The 18306-nt window shown below is 43.1% G+C and overlaps 3 protein-coding genes across 3 annotated transcripts in view; 1 reads left to right on the top strand and 2 right to left on the bottom strand.

Annotated features, from left to right (window-relative positions):
* Window positions 1–18306, bottom strand: part of rpf2 (ribosome production factor 2 homolog) — a 223885-nt gene that overhangs the window by 157228 nt on the left and 48351 nt on the right. The window lies entirely within an intron of this gene.
* Window positions 1–18306, bottom strand: part of slc16a10 (solute carrier family 16 member 10) — a 47906-nt gene that overhangs the window by 7385 nt on the left and 22215 nt on the right. Inside the window, exons 2-3 of the mRNA XM_084091610.1 lie at window positions 16622–16766; window positions 12926–13355 (exon numbers count right to left, since the gene is read on the bottom strand). Of these exons, the coding sequence (XP_083947736.1) occupies window positions 12926–13355; window positions 16622–16766 (575 nt within the window). The remainder of the gene's footprint in view (window positions 1–12925; window positions 13356–16621; window positions 16767–18306) is intronic.
* Window positions 432–6273, top strand: LOC311068702 (uncharacterized protein; the record flags this gene model as incomplete). Its single annotated transcript, XM_084091309.1, has 3 exons — window positions 432–435; window positions 1490–1578; window positions 2222–6273. 3 exons carry the CDS (start codon window positions 432–434, stop codon window positions 3164–3166), a joined length of 1038 nt encoding a protein of 345 aa, XP_083947435.1. The 3' UTR covers window positions 3167–6273.

The following is an 18306-nucleotide window of genomic DNA, read 5'->3' on the forward strand; positions in this document are numbered from 1 at the left end:
GTGAGTAAAGACTGATGTTAATGTGAGACTGTGACACATCTCTGCTCATGAATGACTGACAGCACCAGATCTGCAGTTTAAAAACAGCCCAATTCTGCGGAAAACTGGCACACGGAAAACTGGCCCTGCCCTGCCCTGCCCTGCCCTGCCCCTGCCCTACTTTTAAGGAAAATAGTGTTTTACTTAGACCTTTACCTTGAAATCAAAAATTCTAATTTGCACTTTTTTCAAACAACAATAAATTAATTTGGTAGTTGAGTATAATTTATACACACTACTGCCACAGTTATGCTTAGTTTTGGTTTAATTTTCTATCAGTCTGTTTAATCACCTGTTTGCCCGTGTTCCTTTGCTCTCCTTTTACCTCCATAATCAGTTACCATGGATATTCATTTAATCATCACAGCTGTTTATTATTCATGTTCATGACCATGTGTATTTTACTCTTTCCCCGCCATTGATGGAATTTTCCAGCTTTCCGTGATTCCACTGTCATAGGGTAGGGGGCGCTAATACACATCTTGAGAAAGAGTACTGAATCTCATGATCAAAAAGCAGGAGAAGAAGCCGAAAGAGCGATCCAGAGCCCGTCTACGGAGAGCCTGGCCTCTCCCTATTAAGTCCTATTGTACCAAATTTTGGTTGTAGTTCCACCAGAGTTCCACTGGGGGCGATCGCCCATGAGGGCAGAATGAATGGGAGTCTATGGCGCTAGACGGCTAAATTTGTCTCTTTCACCCGATTGCCGTTGAGAAATATCAGATTTGATTGTAGGTTTTGCAAGTTCAACATGGGTTATAGGTCGAAAGTTGAATGAACAAGTACTAATGTCCTTTCGATTTCTTACAGGTTGAGTTGTTGTTGCCCATAACACGCTAGCATTCTGCTAATGAACGCTGATTGGTCAGTGAAGGACTGATTACAACCAGAGATACCGCTTGATGGCATCGTGTGTGTGTGTGTGTGTGTATTTTCGGCGCGGTCTTTTAAAACAACAAAACAAAAACTCTTCTAGCACGTGTGTTTACCTGTGTCAGCTGTGTTGTGTGTTTGCCTGTGTCAGCTGTGTTGTGTGTTTCCTTGTGTCAGCTGTGTTGTGTGTTTCCCTGTGTCAGCTGTGTTGTGTTTCCCTGTGTCAGCTGTGTTGTGTTTCCCTGTGTCAGCTGTGTTGTGTGTTTCCCTGTCAGCTGTGTTGTGTTTCCCTGTGTCAGCTGTGTTGTGTGTTTCCTTGTGTCAGCTGTGTTGTGTGTTTACCTGTGTCAGCTGTGTTGTGTTTCCCTGTGTCAGCTGTGTTGTGTTTCCCTGTGTCAGCTGTGTTGTGTGTTTCCCTGTCAGCTGTGTTGTGTTTCCCTGTGTCAGCTGTGTTGTGTGTTTGCCTGTGTCAGCTGTGTTGTGTGTTTCCCTGTGTCAGCTGTGTTGTGTGTTTGCCTGTGTCAGCTGTGTTGTGTGTTTGCCTGTGTCCGCTGTGTTGTGTGTTTCCCTGTGTCAGCTGTGTTGTGTGTTTCCCTGTGTCAGTTGTGTTGTGTGTTTCCCTGTGTCAGCTGTGTTGTGTGTTTACCTGTGTCAGCTGTGTTGTGTGTCAGCTGTGTTGTGTTTACCTGTGTCAGCTGTGTTGTGTGTTTACCTGTGTCAGCTGTGTTGTGTGTTTGCCTGTGTCCGCTGTGTTGTGTTTGCCTGTGTTGTGTGTTTACCTGTGTCAGCTGTGTTGTGTGTTTGCCTGTGTCCGCTGTGTTGTGTTTGCCTGTGTCAGCTGTGTTGTGTTTACCTGTGTCAGCTGTGTTGTGTGTTTACCTGTGTCAGCTGTGTTGTGTGTTTGCCTGTGTCAGCTGTGTTGTGTTTACCTGTGTCAGCTGTGTTGTGTGTTTACCTGTGTCAGCTGTGTTGTGTGTTTACCTGTGTCCGCTGTGTTGTGTGTTTCCCTGTGTCAGCTGTGTTGTGTGTTTGCCTGTGTCCGCTGTGTTGTGTTTGCCTGTGTTGTGTGTTTACCTGTGTCAGCTGTGTTGTGTGTTTGCCTGTGTCCGCTGTGTTGTGTTTGCCTGTGTCAGCTGTGTTGTGTTTACCTGTGTCAGCTGTGTTGTGTGTTTACCTGTGTCAGCTGTGTTGTGTGTTTGCCTGTGTCAGCTGTTTTGTGTTTACCTGTGTCAGCTGTGTTGTGTGTTTGCCTGTGTCAGCTGTGTTGTGTTTACCTGTGTCAGCTGTGTTGTGTGTTTCCCTGTGTCAGCTGTGTTGTGTGTTTGCCTGTGTCAGCTGTGTTGTGTTTCCCTGTGTCAGCTGTGTTGTGTGTTTACCTGTGTCAGCTGTGTTGTGTGTCAGCTGTGTTGTGTGTTTACCTGTGTCCGCTGTGTTGTGTGTTTCCCTGTGTCAGCTGTGTTGTGTGTTTGCCTGTGTCAGCTGTGTTGTGTGTTTGCCTGTGTCAGCTGTGTTGTGTTTACCTGTGTCAGCTGTGTTGTGTGTTTGCCTGTGTCAGCTGTTTTGTGTTTACCTGTGTCAGCTGTGTTGTGTGTTTGCCTGTGTCAGCTGTGTTGTGTTTACCTGTGTCAGCTGTGTTGTGTGTTTGCCTGTGTCAGCTGTGTTGTGTTTACCTGTGTCAGCTGTGTTGTGTGTTTACCTGTGTCAGCTGTGTTGTGTTTGCCTGTGTCAGCTGTTTTGTGTTTACCTGTGTCAGCTGTGTTGTGTGTTTGCCTGTGTCAGCTGTGTTGTGTTTACCTGTGTCAGCTGTGTTGTGTGTTTCCCTGTGTCAGCTGTGTTGTGTGTTTGCCTGTGTCAGCTGTGTTGTGTGTTTCCCTGTGTCAGCTGTGTTGTGTGTTTACCTGTGTCAGCTGTGTTGTGTGTCAGCTGTGTTGTGTGTTTACCTGTGTCCGCTGTGTTGTGTGTTTCCCTGTGTCAGCTGTGTTGTGTGTTTGCCTGTGTCAGCTGTGTTGTGTGTTTGCCTGTGTCAGCTGTGTTGTGTTTACCTGTGTCAGCTGTGTTGTGTTTCCCTGTGTCAGCTGTGTTGTGTGTTTACCTGTGTCAGCTGTGTTGTGTGTTTACCTGTGTCAGCTGTGTTGTGTGTTTACCTGTGTCGGCTGTGTTGTGTGTTTACCTGTGTCAGCTGTGTTGTCGATGCCTCGAGAGAAAAGAAAGTGCAGAGCGCGAAAGCACCAAAGTGACTGAAGGATTGCTGTAAAGCAGTATCTCTGGTCGTATGATGTGTGTGACGTCATTGACATTTTAAAAGACTTTTTAAAGCAAATAAGTGACTCTAAAAAATCTAACACCCAGCAATGTGTAATTCCTTTGCATCTCCTTTCGAATACATTCAAATTAGACTAGACAAAAAATGATATCCTGAGAAAAGTGGATTTTGATGTGTATAGCTCCATAGACCTCCATTCATTCTGCACTTGTCCTGTGAGCGCCCTCATGTGGAGCCAGAGTGGAACTGCACTCGTCCTGTGAGCGCCCTCATGTGGAACCAGAGTGGAACTGCAGCCAGTTCAGAAGCCGGAAGTTACTGAGAGTGGACGTTCTCCCCTTATTAGACATTCTCTGAGCGATCTCAAATGTAAGCAGATGCACATGTAAAATAACACGATCATCAAACATTAAACAGCATAAATCCAATCTGCCTAATGTTACTGAATGAAATAGGACGAGTTACAGGACTGTGAAGCTTTAGGGGTGTTGATGGACTCCATCTGTGTTTTAATGATCATTCTGAATCCCATCCGGACAAAGTCTTTAATAAAAACGTCATTTTCTCAGCTTTTGTTTAAAATGTTGCTTTTTTAAAAATTAAACTTACATTTAAGTGTTGATAAAAAAAGGATGAATGGAGCTAGAATGTTTTTGGTTTAAAAACAGAGTTCGTTATTTAGATATATTACGTTCAGATATTTATACAACAGAATATTCTGGGCAAAAACTGTAAAACCCGCTGTCGGGGAAAGAGTTCAGCTCCTCGCCTTCTCTAATTCTTCGTCCAGTATTGTTTGTGCATGCACACTGTTTCGAGTTGCTGACTTATGTTTTTATATTTTTTTAAAGGGACGATGCGCATTAATTAACAGCACTCGAGTCCATCATGTAAATGTGCCAGATTTAGCCATAAAGGCTCATTTTCATCTGAAACTGAAGACTGTCGTTATTTATATCTTCTTCATCATTGGACTTAAACCGTTACAACTACCAGTCAAAAGTTTGGAACAATTGAGATGTTTTAATGTTTTTGAAAGAGTCTCTTCTGCTCACCAAGGCTGAATTTATTTGATCAAAAATACAGTAAAAACAGTGAAATATTATTCCAATGTAAATCAGCTGTTTCCATGTGAATATACAGTAAAGTGTAATTTATTCCTGTGATCAAAGCTGAATTTTCAGCATCATTACTCCAGTCTTCAGTGTGACATGATCCTTCATAAATCACAATAATATGATGATTTGATGATCAAGAAATATTTACAGCATGATTATTATCAGTGTTGAAAACAGTTGTGCTGCTTCTGATTTTTGGTGAATGATAATAATGATGCTGCAAATTTAGCTTTGATCACAGGAAAAAATTACATTTGAAAATATATTCACGTATAAAACGGATTGTTTCTGCTGTAAATATGACAGAGAGAGAGTTTCAGATCTGAGAACAGCTTTACTTTCCATTCAGTGTATCCCAACTAACATATCCCAAATCCTTGATCTTGTGCGGACATTTTTTGGTCCCCATGAGGAAAACCGCTAATAAATCATACTAAGTGTGTGTGTGTGTGTGTGTGTTGAGGTCACACAGGAATGCATTTAGAATGAACAGGCAGGAAAAGGGGCCTGTTTTAGGGACTGTTCTGTTTCAGCAATGCAAACCTGAACCTGTTTCCTGCAACGTGTGTGTGTGTGTGTGTGTGTGTGAGAGAGAGATAGAGACACACCACCCAGTAATTTATCATGAATTCCCATAATTCATATTTACTGCTGCACGCCCTCCAGTCCACACACACACACACACACACACACACTCTTCAGTGAGAAAACACAGGAGTAGATCAGATCCAGAGGTCGATTAGTACAGCGGAGGATGTGTAACACACAGATGTAGTGTGGGCGTTAGAGTCCTCCTCCAGAAACACACCAATCTGAAGACTGAGAGAGGAGCGGCCCACCCGCCAGAGCAACACACACACACACACACACACACACACACACACACACACGCACTTACACACACACGCACACACATTTACTCTCACACACTCACTCACACACACAGACACACACACTCACACTCACTCATAAAGTGAAAACTCATGAAAACAACATAAGCCAGGCCGTCTGCAGATCCTCTGTGGTGTTCGGCTCGTGATGGAGACGTGAACCTTCTCAGCACCGTCCTGCCGTGTCTCTGATAGCACCGGGCGACTGACAGGGTCACGGGGTCACAGGGTCACAGGGTCACAGGGTCACAGCACCGAGGACTGGAGAAACACCGACGGCTGTGAGATGCAGATGCTGACATCTGTCTTCAGCATTTAAACACACACAGATTGTGCTGGAGTTTGTGTGTAAATCATATTGTTTATAATTCTTCTATTTCAGTTTGGATGCTGTCATTAATAGATTGAGCGGGTTAACACAAGCGTATTAAACTGTGTTTCAGAAAGGAAGCTTGTAGACTCGCACTGCCACACTTCTGGACATCTGTCATCACTCATTTTGGCTGTTGTTTAAAAGCAGTTTGTAAGGAATCAAAACCCTTCAGAGGTTCAGGAAAGCAGAGTCAGTGTCGACTCAGAGTCCAGTGTGTTTCTCCAGTGTCTCAGCGCTGGATGATGTGTGTGTGAGCGGGCCGCTATCTGCTGGATCAGGATCATGTGTGTGTGTGAGCGGGCCGCTATCTGCTGGATCAGGATCATGTGTGTGTGTGAGCGGGCCGCTATCTGCTGGATGAGGATCATGTGTGTGTGTGAGCGGGCCGCTATCTGCTGGATCAGGATCATAAAGGAATAAAGAGCGGACTCTGACTGCTGAAACTGCTCATCTGCACTCTTGATCCTCCAGCGCATGACGCTTACCTCAGCAGATCCAGAAGTGCAACATCATGACAGTCAGCATCTGTGTGAGCTCGAGCAGTCACGGGACCTGAGGCTTCCTCCTACACACACACACTCTCAGGATCCCTACACACACACACACACACACACTCTCAGGATCCCTCATCTACACACACACTCTCAGGATCCCTACACACACACACACACACACTCTCTCTCAGGATCCCTCATCTACACACACACACACTCTCAGGATCCCTACACACACACACACACACTCTCAGGATCCCTCATCTACACACACACACACACACTCTCAGGATCCCTCATCTACACACACACTCTCAGGATCCCTACACACACACACACACACACACACACTCTCAGGATCCCTCATCTACACACACACACACTCTCAGGATCCCTACACACACACACACACACACACACACACACACACACTCTCAGGATCCCTACACACACACACACACACACACTCTCAGGATCCCTACACACACACACACACACACACTCTCAGGATCCCTACACACACACACACACACACACACACACACACTCTCAGGATCCCTACACACACACACACACACTCTCAGGATCCCTACACACACACACACACTCTCTCTCTCTCAGGATCCCTCATCTACACACACACACACACTCTCAGGATCCCTCATCTACACACACTCTCTCTCAGAATCCCTCATCTACACACACTCTCAGGATCCCTCATCTACACACACACACACTCTCAGGATCCCTCATCTACACACACTCTCAGGATCCCTCATCTACACACACACACACTCTCAGGATCCCTCATCTACACACACTCTCAGGATCCCTCATCTACACACACACACACTCTCAGGATCCCTCATCTACACACACTCTCAGGATCCCTCATCTACACACACACACACACTCTCAGGATCCCTACACACACACACACACACACTCTCTCTCTCAATATCCCTCATCTACACACACACACACAGATGTTCGTCTTTCTAAAGACCCTGATTAATGTCATTAACATCTAAAAGAGTGAAGTCATGTCCAGATCTCTGCTTGCGAAAGGCGAGCGGCACCCGCACTAGACTCTCCGGCACGAGGGAAAGAGTGTGTGTGTCTGCTCAGACCCTGACGCGCTGCTATAGACTCTCCGGCACGAGGGAAAGAGTGTGTGTGTCTGCTCAGACCCTGACGCGGCGCTATAGACAGCTTTCCACATCAGAGACTGTAGAGATATGAACATTGGCATGGATTGTAGCGTATGCACAGTCTAAGAAGATTAAAGTGGTGTAAACCTGTTGTAGGAGACGCCAAAACAACATGAGGAACCTTTAAAATAGCAGAATAATAATAGGGGCACTTTAAGATGCAATACTATTCAAAAAGGCAGAAACTCTTTTTCGGAGGAAAATGAACTCAACATGAGACAGAGGAACAGCCATCCAGCGGATCTGAGGGTATGAGCGATGACACACGAGAGCATCTGAACTGGACTTCCTCAATCTGGTTTAGTAGATGAAAGTGTACAGTGAATGAAAATATCAGCATCTTCACAGCTAGTCTAAAGCCTTGATGGTTTCCTCATGTGCACACACACACACACACACACCTTCTCAAAATGATGTTTTATAAACAACGTTCAGGAGGAGCACGTTCAAATAATCAAGGATAGCTCATTTAGATTAAGGTTAAACCCCATGGTACCAATCCCATGCATAACATATCTCAATCTTATTAAGGTAAAATAACAGCTGGTAAATATAAGGTAGCATGCACAATTAATGACTAGAAGCTGGAAAACATAACTTATGCAATACGTCTGGTTTACCATGGAGTCATTAAGTCATTAATATATTATGTTTTACCATTAGCTGTTCATGTTAGCTGTGCTGTCGGACACACAGGCTGTAGTTACATCAGCTGGGTGATTACAGGTCACATCTCTCTCTCTCTTTAAAGGTCTGTGCTATATTATATGTGTGTGTGTGTGTGTGTGTGTGTGTGTGTGTGTGTGTGTCATATTTGTACTTTTTAACATCCAAAATGTGGATGTAATTTGAACAGCAGCACAACCTTACTGCAAACATTACATTCAGTTCACACTTTTGAAGTACACTACTTCCCTTACAAGTGCTCTTCTTAAGAGTATGCTACAGTGTACTTCTTTCTGACGAGGGAACAGAGTCCACGAGTTCGCACAGGAGTCATGCAGGTGTCACCATTATGTTCAATTATATTCAGTTCATGGACTTTATGATTGTTTTCATTCATCACGTGTTTCTTTGTCTGTGTTTCCCGCCACCGATGGACGTTACACTAATCATCCTTTAGTTACTCGTCTCTGTGTGTTTAGCTCCTGCTTTTGTCTGTTCATTGTCCAGTATTGTTCGTGTTTCCGTTTACACACTGTCTTGCTTGTCAGTTCTGAATAATATAAATAACCCTTGTTGTTATTGGTGATCTTCTTCATCTTCGTTGGATACCCTGTGACAGTAGCTGAGTCGACTGTGTGTATATTCCTCTCATGATAGACATGTTGACTGGATCAGGGTCTTCAAGACATGGAGCCGGGCCCTCGATACAAGATGTGTCAAACAGAGCTACCTATTAAGCATACAACCTTTGATATTAAAATAAGATAAAGATAAAAAAAAACCTTTTTATCCCCAAGGGGAAATGTAGGCGTTTCAGCAGCATAAACAGGACAAAAATAAAATATTACACTTAAGAAGAAAAAAAAACCCATATTGCTGTCACATTTGAGTTCTGTTTAGTTTGTCTTCATTGGACTTATCCGCCTGTCATCACGTGTCGTCTTCACTGTCTTCACCAGCTCATCTGTATCACCTGTGTTTAGTTAATCAGTGTCAACTGTGTCTGTATTTAAGTTCCTTCTGTTCAGTCTGTCATTGTCCATTCTCAGCTCTATTAAGTGTGTGTGTGAACCTTCTGCCTGTCTGTGCCTGTCTGTATTATATTGTAAGTAAAGGTTAGTATTGGCACTGTTGACTCTTCCTCTTCTTCTGCCCGCACCGTGACAACTGCAACTATGTATTCCAAAGATAAATTATGTAGGAAGACCAAAAAGCATTATAACAGATATACCATTAAATATAAATGATAAATATTTGAATAAATAAATATCCTAAATACAAGTATTTGGGTAAATATACTCTCCTAAAAAATAAAACTGGTAGTGTCTGAGATATGCTGATCTTAAAGTCTAGCACTGTCGGATCCTTCTATAGGACTATAGGCATCCTTCACATCTGCATCCAGTAAATCCAGGGTCTTTTTCAGGATCCCTGGTGTGGCATGTAACACACTGTGTAAATGTGGGAAGAGTTGAGGACAGTGAGACATGATTAAGATCACCTGAGCTGGGAAGGGAATGGTGGTGCGATGACACTGTAGTGTGAAGGAGATCACGAGGGAGGGATATACACAGTTATTGCAATAACATGCGAAAACTCCTGTGGCAGAGAACATGGCCGAACTCCAATAGCCAACAGTTCAATATCCCGTGTACACAGTTTTCCTTAACACTGATGTGTCCGGGTTACTCCATCATACATAACTATCCCTCCTCCCTCTTCTCGCTCGCTGAAGCGGTCCGATCCGCTCTCACAATATGAAATCCACCAAGGGAAACATGCGAGTCTGCAGTGAGTTCATTCACCACGTCTCTGTTAAGCACATGAGGCGACTCATGCTATGCTAACTGGGTTAGCGCCGTTAGCTCCTCTAGTTTGCTGGGGAGAGATCTCACATTCCCAACATGGTTTATATCGTCTTTTCCTTTCACGCCGCTTTACTCCGGCTCGACACCCTCTCCTTCTCCCTCTTATTTCCACGGGAATATCCGATCTCTCCTCAGAGAGAGATGTATGTTACACACCGCTAACAGCTCGCACGTGTAAACACTGGAGTCGCTGCTGACCGGGATCCTGATGCCAACAGAACCAAGCCGAGAAATATAAACAGCCAAAAAGATAAAACTTGCACACCCATCGCTGTACTCTGGCCTACAAACACAACATCAATCCACGAAAACAACGAGAAAACACAAGAACAAGGACAGAGCTGCAGTAACACGCTCCACGCAGCGCCACCTTAATTAATACAAACTAACTATATTGATTAATAATATTAATATAGTATAAGTTATACTATAAGACAGCAGATCAGAACTATGCACATTATTGTTGTTGCACACGCATCACTCTCTGTATATTACTTTTCATTGTTAAAACTGAGAGTTATAAATTATAATAAACAACATGTTGCGATAGAAAAAAATCAAAGTTCATTAGTTATTTGCAGCTGTTGTACATTATTTTAATGGATTTGCAGAGTCATTTCTTAGTTAATAAAAATCCAGCTGTTCATGTTAGTTTTATGTTAGTTCACAGTGCATTAACTAATGTTAACAAATACAACCTTTGATTTTAATAATGTATTAGCTCATGTAAACTAAGGTAGTTAACTAATGTTAACCAATGAACCGTATTGTAAAGTGTTACCGTTTATATGTAGAATCACTTCCAGAACATTGCAGCGTGTGATTGGCCGTATGTCCTCTTAGCAGAATGAAAAACATTATTTTTATTCAGTGGATTATAGCTATATAGCCTTTGAGAGCGCAAAAGAGCGCTCTCTTTACAATCACTAAAGCTGTCACTCATCTCAGTTCATGATCTCACAGCGTTCCATTAAAATCAATAAAGTTGTCTACACACACTGCATAATGAATCTCTTCCTTACATTGTGTATTTCTTTGTTAATGAGAGGATTGGTGAGAGTGAGCAAAACTCGTCACTGAACAAAACTCCAGCGTTGAGCGGAGAGTGGATTCTAGCTTCAACTCCTCTGATTGGACATTGCGTTCAAGAGATCAACAAACATGTCTGTGATTGGCTGCTTTTCTCACGGCTACAAAAACATGCTGTAAATAGCAACATTTCACCAGTTCTACAGAGCGCAAACTCAAAAAGTGTTCGCCAATAATATTATGTTGTTACGGTATCAACTGAGGGTGCTCTTGCTTTCTTTTCAGAGTAGTTATATTTAAAATTGAACTTTTTAAATATATTTATGATATTTTTTACCCATGTTTTAATTTTGAACAAAAAATCATTTGCGATCAAACATTAATTGGTAGAGCTCCTGCAATACCCCTCCGGACCCTCTAGGGGTCACGAACCCCCGGTCGAAGGCCCTTGGGAAAGCTCATTTGAACATGCTCCTCCCGAACTTTGTTAATGAAATATCATTTGAACTTGAGTCACTCACACATGAGCTTGTATGCTAACCACTAGGCCACGAATACAAGAGACCATGTCAATAGAAACTATATGAAGCAAACACAGTAATGTGTGTCTGGAGTGTGTGCTGTCAGGAGTGAAGCGGAGATCGCTGTGAGGACTTTCACAATAACACCCTGTGCCCTCTAACCCTGAGGAACATGTTTTTGTTTTGACGTGAACAGTTCAAGTGTGCTCCTCAGCCTCTGTCAGATGACAGTGACACGCTGAGATGTGTGTTTGTCCGCCGCTAACCCAGCAGGATCCTCCACCCAGAAACAGCGGACAATAACTGACCGTTTCCCGGCTCTCCACAGATAAACAAGCTCTTTCCCTTTCACTGCTGCCCATCATCCACAATCCGCAGGGCAACTTAACCTGCGCAAAACACGTCTGCAGATACTGCAATAACAGAGCTGATGTTGATGTAGAGCTACACCCCGCGCTCCTCAGATCAAACTGACCTTTCATTTCACTAAACCTGAGAGCACAAACATGCATCGACGCAGGAGTCCAGCGTGCGGCTGAAGCGCACCGATACTCTGCTGACGCGGCTGCCATCTCAACATCTCAACATCTCAACATCTCAACACCTCAACATCTCAACACCTCAACATCTGAAGCTTCAGTAGACAACACACAGATGTTTTGCAGTCCTCACACAAAGCATTGCTTGACTTCAGAAGACTGAGAATAAAGTCATGTGAACTGCTGCTAAGAATCTTGCAAGCTTCAGTTAGGGTTAGTCTCAGATAATAACACTTTAGAAAACTGTTCCATCATTAATGAATAACTACACAGGAACAAATGAGTAACGCACTAGAGTTTCTTGTTAGTTAATAGCAGTTACTAGAGTGTTAATAGTGCGATACTCATTTCTTCCTGTGTAGTTATTGTGGGATTACAATATATGCTAAACACGGAAGCTTGAACGTGTGTGTGACGCGCTAGAACAGATCTTATTGGTTATCGAGTGTAATGCACACTTTTTGAGCTTGGCAAACCCACTTGATGCTGCACACCGCCACCTACTGGACGACACATGCACGACAGCTGATGCGGAATAAAGGCTCAGGCTTAGGACAGCCGATACGATCAGTGAAAACACATGCTTAATCAGCCCCGGTCCTTGAGATCGACTCGAGACGTCCCTACTTCATACAATTGCTGACTTTGTAAATGGTTACAGATTGAAAAAGGGTATCACACACTAAACGACTGAGGATCACACATTTCCAGACTTTAAAGTCGTTCCGAAAACATCAAATTCACACAGAAACGTGCGTCTCGTTGCCTCTGAATCAACTCAAATCTGCAGACTGGCTCTTCGACAGCTGACGTTGACTCGTCCAGACTATAAATCAAGGTAAAAACCAGTGCAAATGTGGCGTAGTGTATTGCAGACTAAAGTCATATGGGTTTGAAACAGCATGAGAAATGATGAGAGTGCTCATATTTGCGTGAACTATCCATAACATTTCAGAGAGAACGTTCCTGAGACTAAACTCTGAATCGCAGCTATTGACGTTATGAAGTCAAAGGCAGAATGGAGAAATCCAACACACTTACCAGATGGACGTAAGGCACATAGTATCCGTACAGGGCCGCAGGGATCCCGAAGGCCCATATGCGGTATCCCAGAGACTTCCAGATGTGCACGTTGAACACCTGGCTGGGCGAGGGGCAGCGGCTGCCCGACTTGCTGCTGCTGACGGGTTTGGGGAGCAGGGGTTTGTAAGTGAGTCCCGCCAGCATGAGGATGAACATGAAGATGGCCAGCACTCGCAGCGTGTTCTGGAGTCCCACGCGCTCCAGCAGGGCGGACATCAGGTACGGGAGTGTGATGGTGAACACGCTGCTGCCCGCCGTCACGATGCCGTTCACCAGCCCCAGTCTCTTCTTAAAGTAGTGACCCAGGATCACCAGACTCGGCTGATACGCAAAACTGCAGCCGCATGCAAAGACTATGCCATAGGTGAAGTACAAGGGCTCGAGAGACCTGCAGACAGACAGAGAGTCACCATTAGACTGCGTTGGTGCTTTGATGAGAAAGGCACGATGGGTCGAGGGAAAAGAAGACGAGAGAACAGAAGAGAAGAGGGCCTAGTACAGAGCCTTGTGGGACCCCAAGGTGTCATGTCATGTCACCTTTATTTTTAAAGCACTTTATGCAATACAGATTGTTTCAAAGCAGCTTTACAGTGATAACAGGAAAATAATGATTCAGTGATGCAAACAGAGTTTGATTCTGCTGCTTCTAAAAAGGAAAACATTTCATTATTCAGTGTTGATTCTGTTCTGTTGTAAAGATCATCAATTATTAAATTAGTTAATTTCATCCATACAGCAGTTCTGGAGAAAATTATGTCATCATCAGTTCAGTTGTCATATAATGCTGTCAATAATGAAATAACTGTTGAATATTAAGTGTCCCCAAATAAGCAAGCCAGAGGCGATAGTGACAAGAACTCAAACTCCATCGGGACAGAATGGAGAAACCCTTGGGAGAACCCAGGCTCAGTTGCTCAGTTCTCCTCTGGCCAACAATGTATGATTATGATTCAGGAAGCATTACAGGTCAAGTACAATGTTGTATATTTCAATTTAATTTCCTTCATTGAACTCTGGGTTCCTTGGGAACAGGTAAAGTGGTGGAACAGAAGGACTGAGTGACTGCCGGCGGGTCCGCACAGTCCGTCCAATCACGCGCCAGAATCAATACTTTAATTGTCAGGTGTTCAGGATAAACTGCACATCTATACACCATCCACTGCTTATAGACAATCCCATTGTTCCCTGTTGACACTAGCTGACTTTACATGGACCCTAATAATCCGTTTGTAATTAGACTAAATCAGAATTTAAAGGGGTCATATAATGGTACATGCACTTTTACAAGTTGATTGTACTGAAATGTGTGTTGGCAGTGCCTGTACACAACCATCATAAAATGATAAAAATCCATCCAGTGGTTTTTTTTAAATCTTCTTATATGTTTCCTCCTGTCTCAAATCAAGCTGTTCGATATTGTGACGTCACAATATCGACGCCCCTCCCACGATGGCTGATTGACAGCAGCGTTTCAAACACAGACCCGCCCTCGCGCCCTCGTGAGCGAGCTGTCAATCATAGCACGGGCCGACCGGCGCGTTCATTGTTGATAGCTGGAGTGCTGAGTAGAATGGCGTCTAACGATTGTGGTGTTCTGTTCTTGGGTGTAATAACGAACACAGCAGTCATAATGATGATGTTTCTAAACCCGAACCGCTGAAGACGCAGTGGCTGAGTTTGTTTTCGAAGGGAATATTCCCCACGATCAACGTCAATGCTGTCATGTTTGCGCAAATCATTTCACACACCAGACGACTTTACAAACGAGGGACAGTATAAAGCTGTTTTTGCTAAGAAGCTGCTCCAGAAAAAAGGATCAGTACCAACTATTCGTGTTCCTGCTGCACCTCCAGAAGAACAAGTGAGTGTAACGTTTTATTGACCTTTATATTAATCTTTATATTAATCTTTGCAAATAGCTTGCACGCTTCACGATGAATGTGCCTATTTTTACACTCAGGGTACATTATGGCATGTTTTCTATGTACGACGTTCTCAATATAATTCATAATCCCACGTTTATAATGAACAACGCGTTATGGTTTTTGTATTATTATTTTAAACGGTGTACGCACAGAACAGAGGGGCGGAGTCAGCAAAGCTCATTATCATTTAAAGACACATGCACTGAAACGGCGTGCTGAAAACAGAGCTGTTTTTGACCAGGTAAAATGAGTGTTTTCTTACAATACTAATGAGAATTTTTAATTAAAGTATATTACAAACTTTTAATTTAGACCCTAAAGAATCATATTAGCTTGTACAAAAATGACATTATATGACCCCTTTAAAAAAAGGTAAAAACATTTGTCAAATCTGATTTAGTATTCACTGGGATTGTAAGGGGTGGTTTAAACCTTTTCTAATCCACTGGATAGTCCGATCAACACACTCACTGCGCTCTCCCTGATAATGCTGAGACCTGTGTTTCAAATCAAAAATGCCAAAAAGGTCTGCAAATATTTTATTATCACTAGGAGATAAAGTTGACAAATGTTTGACGTTTGTCGACTTTATCTCCTGTCTAATAAAAGATTTTTAGAGAGCAGACCTTTTAGGAAATGCAAACACTGGATCGGATTATAAACCGAAACGGGAAAGTTCTGCGCATGTGTAATGATGTGGTGTAATGATGTGGTGTGATGATGTGTAACGCACGGAACAAGCTGTTCTTGTTTTTGCTGAATATAGTATCATAAAGCCTGTCGTGTCACTCATCATCTGTGAAGCTGCAGGACAGGCCTTGTTTCGGACTCAGACACCCTGTGATGAGCGCTGGAAGAGGCGTCTTTACTGCTTGTGTTCATTGTCTCCTAATTAGGACCTGAAATAGATGAATATGAAGTCTGCTTTTTAAAACACAGAAAGGAAGCGATGGCAGGATGATGGTGAGTTTGTGCCAACGGCTGGAAACTCTGTATATTCGTACAGTTTGAGCATGTCCAGATTTGAAGCACGTGACGTTTAAACACGCACATCAGCCTGATCTCTTTATTTAACGTTCATGTAAACACTAGTATGTTTGGATTCATCAATCAGATGATTTTTACCTGTTCGATTGAAACAAAATGTGTGCATGTAAATGTAGATACTGAAAATAATACCATCCAGGAAGTGGAATGTGGAAAACAGAGAGTCGATGCCACTGACAGCGATCCCTGTCCTCATCCGGTGTACAGAGCTGAGCAGGAGCACACTCGCCAATGAAGGGTTAAAGGAATAGTTCACTTTAAAATGAAAATTCTGTCATCATATACTCACCCTCATGTTGTTTCAAACCTGTATGAATTTCTTTCTTCTGCTGAACAGAAAGGAAGATATTTAGAAGATTATCAGTAACCAGACAGTTTCTGGGTCCCATTGACTTCCATAGTAGGAAACAAATATACTATGGAAGTCAATGGGACCCAGAAACTGTCTGGTTACTGACATTCTTCTAAATATCTTCCTTTCTGTTCAGCAGAAGAAAGAAATTCATACAGGTTTGAAACAACATGAGGGTGAGTATATGATGACAGAATTTTCATTTTAAAGTGAACTATTCCTTTAACATCTACTCGCTGTTACTCGTGATGCTAGCATAAATTCAACTGCTTAACAACAACACCAAAAAAGAAAAATGTTTAAAACTGAGGTGGAATATGGTGTACTTACGTGACGAAGGAACTGGCCAGAAGTCCCACGACCCCGACGGCAGCTCCTCCAATCGCGGTGATCCGGCATCCCAGCAGATCCGTGAACACACTGACGATCGGGGAGCAGAAGAAGATCATGCCCATCGAGAGAGAGCCGACCCATGCTAAACACACACACACACACACACACACACACAGTTCATGAAACTTCCGTTAGATACTTAAATGCCTTTACATATGTGATAATCTCCTACAACCAGCTCATCATAAATGCTGTTTTTAGGCTTTACATGCAAATCACTGCTCCAGCAATGCAGTCTGCACATTAAACATGACCAGATCCAATCAAATGATGCGTCAGTGTCCATCAAGATCCAAATAAAACAAGGAAATAAGTCAATTGGGATGAGGTATTTTTCATTTGTAAAGCATTGCATTCACTGCATTACACAAAATGAGATGAAGTCAAAGTCAACTCTACTGTCATTTTTAGCACAATTCTACTTAAGAATTTCCATCACAAAATAACTATCTAGAGATTTATGACCCTACAGTGATTTATTGTAAAGATTATTCATACTGTGTTATTGGATTGGCACAGTCCTTACACAATCCTGCATCTGTCACTTTTCTTTATCACAGACAAATGCACACAGAGAGAGAGAGAGAGAGAGAGAGAGAGAGAGAGAAAGAGAAAGAGAGAGAGAGAGAGAGAGAGCGAGAGAGAGAGAGAGAGAGAGAGAGAGAGAGAGAGAGAGAGAGAGAGAAAGCGAGAGAGAGAGAGAGAGAGAGAGAGAAAGCGAGAGAGAGAGAGAGAGAGAGAGAGAGAGAGAGAGAGAGAGAGCAGTCAGTGAGCAATCCTGAAGAAACATGAATCTAACGCTCCACAACATTACCATCCCACATATATTATATTTCTGTCACATGACATTCACCATTTTTACTTCAGGAGCCAGAAGTTGAGAGCAAAATTGTTGTACAAAATAACTGTTATTGAACTTTGAAACATTAGCATAAAGTAGATGGCATGAATTTGCAGTTTGATTGAATACACAAGCAATCTCCACATGATTATATGGTTCTTCATGTTTTATTATCCGCACTCCTGTTCTCTCTGACATATATTAATGTCCTTCATGCTGCAGTTTCACATGGGAAGTAAGAAAGATCATGTGATGATCAGGGTTCGGGAGCACGTCTCTCACCGACAGAAACACACACACACACACACATACACACACACACACACACACACACACATCCTTCCTCAAAGAACACCACAGATGACGTTCAGATATTCCATTTATTCTGCATTTCACCCAAACTGATAGAGTCTGAATCTGCACATGTAAAAGCTTGTGCATTTTCAGAAAAATACAGAATATATGACATGTTATAATGAGACAAGATCCAGTGTCGTTCGGCATCCCTGTCAGACTCTGTGTGTTATTACTGTCACGTGACGTTTTCATTAATGTCTGTGGTGTTGTTTAGTGCTGTGCACGTGTTGATCTGTTTCCTTGTTTTCTTCTCCTCCGTCTCTTCTCCTCCGTCTCTCCTCCTCCATCTCTTCTCCTCCATCTCTCCTCCTCCGTCTCTCCTCCTCCGTCTCTTCGTCTCTCCTCCTCTGTCTCTTCTCCTCCGTCTCTCCTCCTCCGTCTCTCCTCCTCCGTCTCTTCTCCTCCGTCTCTCCTCCTCCTCTGT

The sequence above is a fragment of the Abramis brama genome (assembly GCF_963993115.1).
Source record: "Abramis brama genome assembly, chromosome: 18".
NCBI lineage: Eukaryota > Metazoa > Chordata > Actinopteri > Cypriniformes > Leuciscidae > Abramis > Abramis brama.